We start from the raw sequence: 13,868 nt of genomic DNA, 5'->3' as shown, positions 1-13,868 counted from the left end.
CTCCGCGCGCGCGCCGACGGCCCGGCGCGGCGGAAGTGAGGCGCTGGCGTCTTTCCGGGCCGCGACGCGCCCCCCGCGGGCCTACGTCACGGCGTCGGGGCGGAAGATGGTGCGGTTCGGGGCCGGCGGTTGCTGAGCGGACCCGGACGCAGCTGCACCCCGAGCTCCCCGCTCCGGCGCCCGCCGCGGGGCCGTAGCCATGTCGCTGCTGCAGTCTGCGCTGGACTTCCTGGCGGGCCCGGGCTCTCTGGGCGGCGCTGCCGGCCGCGACCAGACCGACTTCGTGGGGCAGACGGTGGAGCTGGGCGAACTGCGGCTGCGGGTGCGGCGGGTCCTGGCCGAGGGTGAGGCCCGGGCCGGGGGGGGGGGGGCGCGGGGCCCGGCGCCGGGGGGGAGGGGGGGTCCAGCGTGGGGGCGGACGGGCGCGGGGCCGGCCCGGAGGGGGCGGGGTCAGGCCGAGTCCGGTGCGGGTCGGCCCGGCGCGGCGGGGGATGGGGGAGGATCGCCGCGGGGGGGAGAGGGTGAGGCCGACCCGGAGCGGCTGCCGAAGGTGAGTGAGGCCGGGCGTAGGGCCGGGCACTTCCTTGCGGGAGGCGTGGCAGTCAGAGCAGGTGTGGGGCTGGCCTGCGGCCGGAGTTAAGGCCGTGGCAGCGGGGAGGGGGTGGTGAGCAGGTCAGGGGCCACAGTGGAGGCAGAAGGAAGGGAACCTATACGAGTCACGGCCCTTCCCTTCACATCTTGGGCCATTGGGCGGGGGGGGGGGGGGCGGTGGAACAGCACTGGATCTCCGGACATCGGGCCAGCTCCCCTCGATTCTCAGGGTCCTGGGCGTGGGTGCTCGTGCAGCTTGGTGAGGATGGCTGCAGTCCTGCCCTCCCTGGATGTTGGCGTAGACGGTGCTGTGACCGTCTGTGACAGCCTAGCTCCCTCCTCTTGCCACCTGAGCTTCACTTTGCCCTGATCTCTGTTTGTGAGTCCGTGTAAACTAGGGCATGCCAGCAGTTGTGAGCTGTGTGGAACCTTGCAGGCTGGACTCGTCAGGCACGGAGAGATTTCCGGGCCATTCTTTAGTCATCTTTGTTTCTGCCTGCTGTTTCCAGCTTCCTGATGTCCTTTCTCTTCCTCACACAGAGACTATTGCCAACGTCGATGTGATCCCATTCTCTCTTCTGGATTTTCCTTACATTTTGTCGGGGGCGCCCACAGGGGTATGTCACATTTTGCTAGCTGGGATGCTTAATGGCTAAACACAGTTGTCTTTGGGGCTGGTACGGAAACAGAACGGCATTTCCCTGAATTAACATGGGGCGAGGGAGTGGTACAGGGCGAGAGAGCCGACCTGTCCGGTAGCTCTCCGGACCTCAGGTTCGGCTTGTCACGTGGCCACCCCTACTTCCGTTTATGCTCAGTTTGAGGTAGGAAACCACACCAGCTGACCGTTCACCTTATTCCTAAAGGCCTGAGGGGATGTTCTGGCTGCAGCATCAGCACACGCTGCTTTTCCACGTGGGTAAAAAAAGCAACAGATTTTGGGTGTGATTTGGTGTAAAAAAAAAAAAAAGCAAACAAAAAAACCAGCAACCCAAGGTCTTCAGAGGTGAGGCCAGAACCTCTATTAACATTCTGAAGGGTGGTATCTGTTAGAATGAGAGTTCCCTCACATCAATTCATTTATTCTGAAAATACCAGACAATTGTCTTGTTTTTTAACAAATCCATAGTGGACAGTAGGTGGTTTTTGCTTCCTGGAATTAGACACACCCTCTGATGACAGGACCGCACAGCCCTGGGGGATTGTTGGGACAGGACAGGCAGTGGTGAGGGGTCCAGAGGGCCAAACTGAGGTGAGAGGGGAGAGAATGTGCCCCGGGGTGGGGGTGAGGTTGGGGGAGGGGTAATCAGAGCCGGGAGGTGGGTCTTGTGGAGCAGGAAGCTGTCACCATTTAAGTTGTTTAACACCAGGACGCAGAATAAGGAAATGGGACCAGCCTATGTGGTTGTGCAAAAGAACGCACTCCCTTTGCTATCTAGACAAGTCGGAAGATAAACATAACCAGTACAATTATGAGCTGTAGATTTCCTCTTTATACATTTAACAGCTGGCGTGTAGCCTTTAAAGTTGTGAAGCCTCTTTCGGAACTGAAATGTTGAGAAACTCGTGTCAAGTCTTTCATGTAAAACATCAGCCTTGGAACACGGGAATTCTTGCTGTCCTGTGTAAACGTGGGGAGTTCCAAACTCAGTCCCTTGGGTACAGATGTTGACAACTTCAGACTTATTTAGGGTTCAGAAGATAATAGACATCCTGTATATCCTGTATATTTCTACAGGAGTTGGGAATGTATTTAATAATAATCAAATCAGATGTTTGTACTTAGGTAAGTATCCTCACTGTGGGTGATTAAGTCTTTAAATAGCCCTATATCAGTTCGTGTCAGGTGTTGCCCCAGGTGAATTTACGGTACACCACGTTTTGCTGTCAGTGGTTTAGGAAGAAAGCATTGTTTTTTGCATCTGCAATATGAAATGGGTTGTGGACAGAACTTGGAGCCAGATAGCTTCCTAACCTTTCAAAAGTTGGTTTTAAGTTTTCATTTAAAAAAACAACAAAACAAGTTAGCGGGAATAACACCCACGTCAGAGATGCTGAGTCCAGGCAGATTCTAGAATACAATCCTTATGTTCTCCTGTTTTGGATTTTGCACATTCTTGCTTCCTGTGGTTAGAAGAGGTAACGGGGCACCTGGGTGTCTCAGTTGGTTGAGCGTCCAACTCTTGATTTTGACTCTAGGGGCCATGGGATCAAGCCCTGTGTTGGGCTCTGTGCTGAGCGAGGAGCCTGCTTGAGATTGTCTCCCTCCCCTCTCCCCCTCCCTCCCTCTCCCCCTCCCCCCTCTCTCCCTCCCCCCTCTCTCCCTCCCCCCTCTCTCCCTCCCTCTCTCCCTCCCTCCCTCTCTCCCTCCCTCCCTCTCTCCCTCTCTCCCTCCCTGCCTCTCTCTCCCCCTCCCTCTCTCCCCTCTGCCCCCCTCTTCCCCCTCTCTCCCGCCCTCTGTCTCCCTCTCTCTCCCCTGCTCACGTACCTTCTTTTTGCTTTCTCTCTTTCTGTCTCTAAAAATAAAAATTAAAAATTGAATTTAAAAAAGAGAGGTGACAGAAGTGATGGCTACAGCCAAGACAAGGGTTTTGTCATGCAAGGTGAGTCCACCTCTCCCGTGACTGCTTCACTGTGGCCGCACTGCTAGTGAGGTACACGAGGTGGCGTGTGGGCTTCTCTTCTGAAGATGAAACCAGGCCACAGAGCCGCCCCGCCATTTATGCGTAACTAGTCACGTGTGTTTGGTTGGATGTTACGTGAATTTCAGTCAGCATCTGTTTGCTGGAACGCCGTGTGCCACGCGTGGTATCAGTGGTCTTTGATAAACCTAGCGTGGGTCCCTTGTGTTCTCTGGGGTCGGTGCTGGCTTGAGAAGCCGTGAGGGCACAGTGCACGCTCACCGTGGGCCCTCCACTCCTCTGCCTCCTTGTCTGCAGCCGGTGTGGGGACCGGCAGGGCACAGGGACGGTCATGGGGCTGTGCGACAGGACTCTTGCTTGGGGGTGTCGGGAACCACTGAGGTTGGCGTGACGGAGGGAGAGGAGCGCTTGTTGGGTCAGGACACGCTCTACAGGCGTCCACGGCAGAAGACGTTTCCCTCGATCTTAAAAGACGATCAGTGGTCACAGCACGTTCATTTATCGCTCGTCGCTCTTTTCACATAGGAAGCGTGCCTGGTCCCCAAGCCCTGCGGCTTGGTGGCCTTCTTCTAGGTCATCTTCTCCATCGCCCGCCACGGCGACTCTCACCCGGGGAGGGGTGCTGAGTGGCCCTCTCTCCAGACACCTGAGAGCACAGAGGGGCCAGGTCTTTGCCGTGAGAGCTTGGGCACTGATGCTAGTATTCAGGGTGGTGTCGTCCGATTTTGTGTCTGATCAGTCGCCCTCTCCCAGCTCCCCTTACCGCACCCTCTTCACCCGCGACTTGGCGCCTTGATCATCAGCCCCTCAGCCGTGGTGACGAACACCTCGTGTGGAATGATAATAACCAGCGTAACACTGTTTACAGAGCTCTGTTTGGTGGACACCGTGCCTGGTGCTTCACGTGGACTGCGAGCCTGACAGCGGCTGAGCTAAGGCCGGAGTAGCTTCCCAGAGCCTCTGGCCAGTGAGTGGTGGACTTGGGCCTGGGAGCCCCCGGGAGGCTGGCGTCCTTGGCATCTGCTCGAGCGTGTCTGGTCACCTGCATGTTGGCCCAGGTCAGCCTGTGGAGTGCATCCTGAAGGGAGAGAGGCGTGGAGGACGTCAAGGTCAAGGAAGCAAGGGCGGTGCACCTGTCTGAGGCAGATGGAAGTGGGCGGGGCTGTGGAGCCAGGGTGGGAGCTGAGTGCCAAGGCCCTTTGCTCCGTGCCTCGGGCGACTGCGGCAGCAGGCGTGTGTAATTTCTCCAGTTTCTTTCTGTTGAGGTGCAGGTGGCTGGAGTGGGACATCACGGGGGCGGTCACCGTGGGAGGGGTTACCTTGGGGGGAAGTCACGGTGGAGGGGTCATGAGGTGGGGGGCGCTATTGTGGGAGGAGGTCACCCTCCCTGAAGGTCACCGGGGGAGGGGAGGTTGCCTTGGGAAAGGCTGCCGTCTGTCTCTCCGTGGCTCGGCCTGTTCCTCTCTGTGGACGCCTGCCGTCTGCACGGTCACTTCTGCGTGGTCACGTACCCCGAAGATGTGTGGTGCCGATGTGAGGATGTGACGTGGGTGACAGGATTCTGTTCCTTTTGTGAAAGTGTTTCTTAGAAACAGTGCTGACAAAACGTGGTGAATCTCCCGGATTGTTCCTCGTGCCGTCGTATCTCTTCCTGGCGCTCACGGTCTTCCCCGCCAGTTCGCCACCTTACGTGGAGGCCTGCCAGACCCCGGTGTCCCCACACCATCCCTCATGGTGATGGGCAAACACGTGTGGGCTCGTGTGGATTTGCCTTTCTCTGATTTACGAGCTGGTGCGTTTTTCGGTGCTTATTACTTACTCAGGTTCCTCTTCTGGAATGGTGCATCGATGTCCTATGCCTATGTTTCTTTTAACTAACGACTTAAATTATTGGCATACAGAAAAATCTACAGAATGGAACTGCTTTGGTGAAGGCTTACACCCGTGTAGCCAACCACCTGAAGAGATAGAGAACAGCTGAGCGACCCCAGGAAGCCTCTCGTGGCCCCCAGCCCCTTTCCCCGCTTCCAGCCAGCCACCGGCTCCAAGTCCCCTCTCTGCCAGAGTGTCATGCACATGGCGTCACAGCTCGAGTGCCCCCTCTGGGCCAGCTGTGTGGCTCTGAGGTTTGTTTGCTCGCCTGCAGTGTGTTTTCTCAGGTAAAGTGCCCAGGAGGGGGATCTTTGGGTATGGGTTGGATGTAGGATGAACTTTACGTGAACACGGCTAACGCTTTCCAGCAGGGCTGCGCCGATTTGCACTCTGGCCGGCAGGCCCCGGGCTCCCGTCTCCACACCCTCGCCGGTGTTCTTCAACGTCATTTCAGTTCTTTCTGTCTGTTCTCGATGTGCACGCTGGTGCGTGTCCTCGGGTGTGCGTGCCCGTCCTCGGCTGTGCGTACGCTGGTGCCCGTCCTCCGGTGTGTGCGCGCTGGTGCTTGTCCTCGGATGTGCGTGCCCGTCCTCGGCTCTGCGCGCACTGGTGTGTGTCCACAGGTGTGTGCACTGGTGTCTACTTGGCACGGGATTTACACTTATCTGATGATAGTGTGAACACTTTTCTCCTGCTTGTTAACCAGTCACATATCTGTGTGTGTGTGTGTGTGTGTGTGTGTGTGTGTGTGTGAAATGCCTAAGTCTTGTCCATTTCCCCTTGGGCAGGAGTTGTGGGAGCTTTTTATTCCAGATGCAAGTCGTGCATTTTATATAACAGACATGCGTGTGCGTATGTGGGGAGGAGGAGGGAAGCCACGGATGGGGTCGCTGCCGTCCCTGGCCAGCCTGCCTTCGAGGGGCGAGGGTCTGGCCCCGACAGTTGAGGTACCTGTGCCTGTCTCCCAATTCCAGAACATACTCAGAATGAATGCATACAGCAGCGTCTTAGCAATGCCTGCCCTTTCGTTTCTCGAGATGTTTTATTCAGCAGTAATATTTTTATGTAAACTTGCAATTTTGAGAAAAGTGTGGGTTTATTTATTTGTAGTTTTAGGAAATGGTACCAGCATATTTTGCCCATTTCCCTCAGTGGTAACAACTTGAAAAACTAGTCAGTGTCTCGACCAGCATCTTGACGTCAGTAGAGTCAAAAACACAGAAGTTTCCATCCCCTTAAAACCTATGTTCTTAACGCCGGGAGCCACTAATCAGGTCTCTGTCTCTACAGTTTTACCATTGTGTGTGTATCCTTTTGGAATTGGCCCTTTTCGCTATTAGTGTCTGGAAATCCACCCAGGTGGTTGTGTCCGTGATCTCATTTTCATTGGTGAAGAGTATTCGTGGTGTGGGTGGCTCCATCTCTTCAGCCGTTCACCCGCTGAAGGACGTCTGGGTTGTTTCCAGGTGTTTTTTGGCTGTTAGAAATAAAGCTGCTATAAGCACTTGTGTTCAGGTTCTCATTTTTCTGGAGTGAGTGGCTGAGAGTGCAGATGACCGACTTGTGCGGTAGCTGCAGGCCTTGTTGTCTAGACCTGCCGGCCTGTTTGCAGAGCGGCTGTGTCCTCTCACACTTCGGACCAGCGGCAGACGAGTGTGGTGGTCTGCTCAGGCCGCCATGGCGCAGTAGCACAGTTTCAAGGCATAAACGACAAGAATTTGTGTTTTCGGTTCTGGAGGCTCCTGTCCCAGATCATGGCACTGGCAGCGTCGGTTTCCCGGGCAGCCTGTCCCCTTGGCTGGCGGACGGCACCTTGTCTGTGCACGTGGGTGGAGAGGGACCCCGGTCCTGCTGGGTCAGGGCCCCACTACGATGACCTCACTTCTTTAATTGCCTCCCTGAACGCCCTGTCTGCTGATCCAGTGACACTGGGAGCTAGGGCTCAACGTGAGGAGTCTGTGGCCACAAAGAGTCACCCAGTGTCTCCGTGGCCTTGCCAATGTTTTGTGCTGTGTTCTGATTTGATCATTCGAGCAGGTGTGTACCGATAGCTTATTGTGCCTGCAGGTGCACCTTCCTGGAGGATGACCATGCACCTGCATGGGCGGAATGTCTCTGTGTGTCTTTTGCTTATTTTATTTTATTATTTAAAAAATAAAAAAAAAATTTTTAATTTACATCCAAGTTAGTTAGCATATAGTGCGACATTGATTTCAGGAGTAGATTCCAGTGATTCATCCCCTACATATAACACCCAGTGCTCATCCCAGCAAGTGCCCTCCTTAATGCCCATCCCCCATTTAGCCCATCCCCCCACCCACAGCCCCTCCAGCAACTCTCAGTATGTTCTCCATATTTATGAGTCCCTTCTGTTTTGTTCCCCTCCGTGTTTTTATATGATTTTTGCTTCCCTTCCCTTATGTTCATCTGTTTTGGCTCTTAAAGTCCTCATATGAGTGAAGTCACTATTTGTGTCTTTCTCTAATTTCACTTAGCATAATACCCTCCCGTTCCATCCACGTAGTCGCAAATGGCAAGATTTCATTCTTTTTGATTGCCGAGCAATAGTCCGTCGTATATATATATATACCACATCTTCTTTATCCATTCATCCATCGATGGACGTTTGGGCTCTTTCTATACTTTGGCTATTGTTGGTAGTGCTGCTATAAACCTTGGGGTGCATGTGTCCCTTTGGAACAGCATCCCTGTATCCCTTGGATAAATACCTTGTAGTGCAATGGCTGCATCGTAGGGTGTCTGCTCACAGCTCTTAGTGTCATGATGTAATTTTCCACCGTGGGGAGCTAGAAGAAGCTAAGCAAATGAAACCTAAAAACAAGAGAATTACAGGGATTTTCAAAGGTTTAATCAACTCTTAGTCACAGTGTATTCATATATCGTTGGGTTTGATATGCTGAAATTTTACCTTATGCAGAATTAAAAATTTGTTGGGACGTCTGGGTGGCTCAGTTGGTTAAGCCTCTGACTTTAGCTCAGGTCACGATCTCCTGGTTTGTGAGTTCGAGCCCCACGTCGGGCTCTGCACTGTCAGCACAGAGCCCACTTTGGATTCTCTGTCCCCTTGTCTGCCCCTTCCTGCTCGTTTACCCCCCCCCCCCCAATAAATAAACATTTAAAAAAAGGACTTTTTGTGTTCGTGTGATATTGGATGTACTTTAAAGTCGTTTCGGGGCATTAAGGCAGTGCTGGCCTTCTGTTCTGGGGGTAGTTGCTCCTGTTAATTTTTCCTTTCTTGCTCTCACTCTCTCGGTGATCAGTTTATCTAGAATTTATCAGCTTCATTTTCTTGTTTTCAGAGGATGTTGGCTTTCAGAAGCTTTGGTGTTGTTGATTTTCTCCATTCTTTCCCTCACTCATCTCTGTTCCTGTGTTGATTTCCTTCCTGTCCCCAAAGCGGGATATTTAAAAGACAGCGTCATGTAAATGAGGGTCGTTTCTGCAGCAAATTGCTGGCCACAAGCCCGGTTTGTATTTCACTTAGGGAACGTATTTTTGAAGCTTAATGTCAAGGGAAGTCAGAGCACTGAACTGACCTGTACGTCTTTCTAATTTTCAGGAGGGTTTGCGTTTGTGTATGAGGCTCAAGACCTGGGAAGTGGCAGAGAGTACGCCTTGAAGGTAACGAGGGCGGCACTTGTGTGGGGTTTGGGCCATTTTAAGTAGATCTCTAAGTTTCCGGAGAGTCATCCCTAGTATTTAGTTTGCTTTTTTTTTTTTAAACAGTCTGTCCTGTTTTTTCCCTCTGAGGGCGAGGCCATCAGTAGTTGCAGAACACTTTAAGCTGTGGCTTCCGACTTTGTGGCGAGGAGCGACCCCAGTGCCGACTGCCAGAAGGAGGGTTCCACAGATAGCAGGGGGTTGAAAGTCACTGCTGTGAACTCTGTGTCCACAGCTTGGGGGGCGGGGGCCTCCCGGGGCCGTGCAGGTGCCGGTGCCAGGGCTGCTGCTGAGGGGCTGCCTGACTTTGGAGGTTCGGAACAGAGGCCCGCTTCTCTGCCGGCGTCTTCTCCCATTTTCCTTGATTTTCTAACTTTGCTGTAGCCTCTTTGGAGAAAGCCTCCTATTTTTCAATTTTCTGGTGTCCTTGGGTCACAAAAGACCATTTTCAAGGGTCTTAACCTTCTGTCAAATTTTTACACGGGCCAGATGTTAAAATACAGGTAAGCAGGTTAAGCTTTTAGATGCGTTGTATTTATTCTTCTGGGTGTAGAATAGAAAGGTAAACACTCCTTAATCTTTGTGTTTATTTCCCGATACAGAGGTTATTGTCTAACGAAGAGGAAAAGAACAGAGCCATCATTCAGGAAGTTTGTTTCATGGTATCCTTTTCCCGGGACGAGAGCACGTGCGGTCACGTGGGGAGGCCTGCGTCGAGCTGCGGCCGCCCGCCGCCGCCGGGCCGCTCTCTGGCTCTTTCGGACACGCTAAAATTGGCCTTCCGCCTTCACTGGACCTGTCTGTAGAGTATTGGTAGGAGAAGGTTTCCTTCCTCCTCCTTCGCTCCCAGGGTAACAGTCAGAGGTTCAGTAGCTTTGCGGCCCGGGAGGTCTCCGTGCTCACGCAGGATTTGCTTCCTGCTCTCCGCCCTTCTGTCTTCCCCTTAGTGAGCGTGGCGTGCCCCGCTGCTCCGGCTCTTGCCAGGACCCTTGCTGGGCCTGGTTCTAGTGGGCCTCCGTGTCCCTCCTGGTCAGCAGCCCCTCTGTCCCTCACCCTGCCCCCGGCAGTCAGGCTGTCGGGTTTCTGTGCACGGCTCGTGGGTCTGTGGCGCTTCTCTGGCGGGCTCTCAGCTCTGGCACACGTTCTCCCTCAGCTGGGCTCTTGCCCTCTGCTGTCAGAATGTGTTCTCTTTTCTCTCTCGAAGCTCTGTGTACCGTGAGCCTGCGGGCTCTCGCCTTGCAGAGGTTTGGCGGGCTCATTCACACCCGTGGCGTCCCGCACCCGCATGTGCCCTCTGTCTGCTGTCCTGCCTGGCCCGTGGTCAGGTGCGTGTGGCCAGCGTGGTGGCGGTTTTCACCCCCACCTTCCCTCTCCGTTCCCTCCTCCCTGCCGCCTGCCTTACTCGCCACCCCCCCCCCCCCCACCACCACTGCCCTCCGTCTTTCTGCTCCGATGTGCTGGGACTGTAAGGTAATTTCATTCCACACTTTGACTTTAGTGTCTTAATGTCACATGTATATTTGTTTTTAAACGTGCAGACTTACGCATTCTCCTTTAACAAGACACCTGCAGAAAAAACTTTCTGGCCACCCCAATATTGTCCAGTTTTGTTCTGCAGCATCCATAGGGAAGGAGGAGTCGGACACGGGGCAGGCCGAGTTCCTGCTGCTCACCGAGCTCTGCAAAGGTAACGTTTCCTTGGAGTCTGGACCACAGTATTGTCACGTGGTTGAGCGGTCAGGTGTAACGGACAGGGTGGGGTTGCGGCCGTGGCCTTTGAGGGCACGTGACCTGCTAGGTCAAGCACTCCCCGTGTTCTTAGACTCCTGAGTTCCGTCACAGGAGTAGGAGGGACCCAGGCGCCTTCCAGAGAGCTGTAGGGGTAGAGTGGCCGTGTGACTGTGTGTGGATGGTGCCAAGGGAGCGCGGGCGAGGGGCGTGCCTGATCCCCCAGGCAGGGCGCAGTCTCTCTGCCCTGGGGAGGGTCAGGGCTCACGCCCTCGTGGGGCGTCTGCTCTGTGGGTGAGGCGGCAGTGAGCCCGGCGAGTGCCTGCCCGCTGGAGCTCACGGTCTTGATGTGCGACGCCAGACGGCACGAGTTGTCCGAGAAGAGTGGAGGCGGGACTCGTGGGGCCGGGTGGGTGCGGACGCCTGGCCAGGACTGTCCGGAGCCAGAGGCGGGAGCCATCGGCCGTCGTAAGCCGGGTGCGCTTTCCTGTTGGTCACCGCTAGTGCGTGCTGGGAGACGAGAGGCCTCAGCCCCGTGGCCACAGGCCAAGGGGAGCAAGCGGCCCAGCCGAGCGCCGTGCCCACGAGAGGAGTGCCGAGAGGAGCACTCACAGAAGGGAGCGGCGGGGGCTGTGAGCGTAGGCGCGGGGAGGAGTGGTGATGCAAGAGGAGAACGCGGGCGCTGTAGGTGGTGTGAGGGCAGAGGCGTTGAGCGCGGTGTGCACGGCCAGCAGTGGCCAGGAGCCAGGGTGAGGAACCATCCAGGGGCAGGACGTCCCTGTTCAAGCGTAGGGGAGTGAGGTTTTCCTAAAAGTGGGGGTTTGCGACACGTACTTCTCTTTTCTGAGAAAAGCTTCCTGCGTCGGGCATCTTCTCGCGCCCAAACACCTACTTGTTCTCTCCTGAAGGCTCTGCGGGGCCTCCTGGGTCCATCCCGCAACGTCCCCGACCAGCACCCTCTTTGTGACGCATACCGTTTCTTGACCACAGATGTTGGCGCACGGAGCTGCTGCGAGCTTGGCGATCCTGTGGTCGGGGTTGTGGAGTAGGGGGTGCCACGTGGAACCCCCAGTCAGTACGCGTGAGGCTGCACGCAGCTTCCCTCTGCCCCGGGGGCCCCGCTGCCGATGCTGGCCGTGCCTTGTCCTGCGTTCCTCAGCTGGCACGTCTGGTTCGCTCACCGAGTCCTTGTTCATCTTCAGGGCGCTCAGTGCTTCTGGGTCACTTTCATGCTGCGTTTTAGAAGGCTGTGGGTTCACCAGCGCCAGCGTCCCTCCCATGAGAGGCAGCAGGTGTGGGGCCTGGTGGTGGCGGCAGCGTGGTTCCACGACGGGGCAGACCCACAGAGTGCAGCCCTCGGTGTGGTGCTGCGTGGGCCGCCAGCCTGGGAGCAGTGTGAGAGGCTGGGGGTGCTTGTGGGGGGGGGGGGGGGGCGGAGGGCGGAGGGGATCTCAGGGAGGGGTGTGGGCGCCAGCCCCACTGAAGGAGGGCCTGGATGCGTGCTCACCGAGCCCCCACCCATCGCCGGTCCTCGCGCCCCACGCTCGTCCTGCACTGCGTCCTCTCCAGCTGTCCTGCCACCTTGGGGATTGTTACTTTTAAAAAGTTTCCTTTAAATTCTCGCTGGACCCAGAGGCCAGTGAACTGTGAACTGACGTTGTGACAACCTCCCCCCACCCCCCCCCCCCACCCCATCCCCACCGCCACAGGCTGGCTCATTCCCATAACTCCAGGCAGCTTGGTGGTCAACGTGTCACCCTTGCTCTGGACCCTCTGCGATGCCTCGTGGGGCCCGTGCCCTGCCTGCCCTGTCTGCATCACAGGGAGGGCACCCCATCCCTCCCGAGGGTGCGGGTGCAAGGCTGGGAGGCAGGTGTGGCTGGGGGAGAGGGGAATGCTGGGGTGGTCTGGTGGAGTGAGGGCCAGGTGGGCTGGTGTGCAGGTCTGGAGAGAGGGCAGATCCTTGCAGAGCCACAGCAGAGGTGGCCCTGGCGGGGCAGGGTCAGACGTGTGTGGGGAACCGTGGCTGGATCACCAGAGTGGAGGCTCCACGGCAGATGGGTCAGTGGGCAAGGACGTGTGGGTCCTGAGCCGTGTTTCCCTGTTCTGAAAGTTGCAAAGGTGATGCAGTTATGAAAGAAATCCAAACCCCTTGGGAGTGTACGAAGTCCACACTGTTCTCCCCAGGCGCTATGCCTGTTCAGAGCAGCTAGAATCTAGTTCATGTTGAAAATCGTGTCTGTTGGCACTACCGTACGCAGGCACAGGGGTTCAGTGACTCAAGCAGATAAAGCAAATAGACCATAACCAAAGTCCTCAGTGATGGTTGGGTAGTCCCGTGCGAAACTGAGGAAAGAGGCCAGGGAAAGGGTGTGATGGCGCAGACCGGGAGCTGAAGGAGGTGAGACAGGAAAAGCGTCCCAGCTGAGGGTGCAGCATGTGCGAAGGTCCTGGGGCAGGACGGAAAGGAGGCATGTGGCTGGAGGGGAGTCTGTGTGGGGATGTCACAAGAGATAAGGCCTCTGGGGTGGTAACCACCTTGCTTCTGCTTCAACAGTGTGCCGGCAAACTGAAGGGGCTGCAAGGCTGAGAGACAGCCTGGGGCCTGGAGCAGGGAGGGAGCGGTGCAGGGCCCAGGAGAGGGTGGGCTTCCGGAAGAGGCTCCAGGGAGGGGGCCGCAGGTGGGAATGGGGTTGTAGGGGTAGGGTACGAGGCGTGTGGTGTGTGGGCAGCTTGTGGAGGCAGGCGCCGGAGGCAGGAACGTGGGTGCTCCGTGCGGGGCGGGGAGGAGACGGCCTGTGCTCACAGAGAAAGCTCTCGCCCCGCGTGCGTCGGAGCCGGCTGGCCCCGCCCGGGAGTTTCCCGGCTTCACTGCGCGGGGTCCAAGGACTGCAGGTGTCTGGGCTACAGAGACGGGGAGGAGCGGCCCAGGGAGGGCCGCGTCCGGGACTGGGGTGCGGCCCAGTACCTCGTGCCTGCCTGTGGCCTCCCCCTCCCCCCGTCCACGCGCAGTCTGTGCGTTTACTGGGACGTGGTGCTCACAGACAGGTGACCTGTTGCCTGAGGAGGCGGGGTGGCCGCTTCGCTAGATGTGGTTGAGAGAGCTCCGCGTGCACGTTTGGGGCCGTTCCTCTTGTAGCTGCCGCCCTGCGCCCGGCCGCGTGGGGTACGCGGTCCGTGGTGAATTTGGGGGCTGCCTTGTACCGCGCGCACCGCTGGCCGTTGTTCCACGTGGCCGCGGCCGGCGGTGTTCCCACGGAGGCTCCGTAAGTTCGTCGCATCCCGGTGGCGGTCCCTGCACCTCACGTCCCTCCGCGGGGTTTCCCGGGTGTCCGGGCCCTAGCGGCGGACGCT

The 13,868-nt window shown here is 56.6% G+C and overlaps 1 protein-coding gene across 5 annotated transcripts in view; it reads left to right on the top strand.

Moving 5' to 3' along the window:
* Positions 1-96: 96 nt before the first annotated feature.
* GAK (cyclin G associated kinase) overlaps positions 97-13,868 on the top strand; it is a 52,987-nt gene continuing 39,215 nt past the window's right edge. For 2 of the 5 annotated variants that reach the window (XM_078446388.2, XM_078446386.2), the window contains exons 1-4: positions 97-344; positions 8,686-8,747; positions 9,389-9,448; positions 10,359-10,473. In XM_078446388.2, the coding sequence (XP_078302514.1) occupies positions 200-344; positions 8,686-8,747; positions 9,389-9,448; positions 10,359-10,473 (382 nt within the window). In that variant the 5' untranslated portion in view covers positions 97-199. The other 3 variants (XM_078446387.2, XM_078446390.2, XM_078446389.2) reach the window with 3 other exon arrangements.

Source organism: Panthera onca, chromosome B1 (assembly GCF_046562875.1).
Source record: "Panthera onca isolate mPanOnc1 chromosome B1, mPanOnc1 haplotype 2, whole genome shotgun sequence".
NCBI classification, from domain to species: domain Eukaryota; kingdom Metazoa; phylum Chordata; class Mammalia; order Carnivora; family Felidae; genus Panthera; species Panthera onca.
The sequence above is the reverse complement of the archived record's forward strand: the minus strand, read 5'-3'. Positions and strand labels throughout refer to the sequence as shown.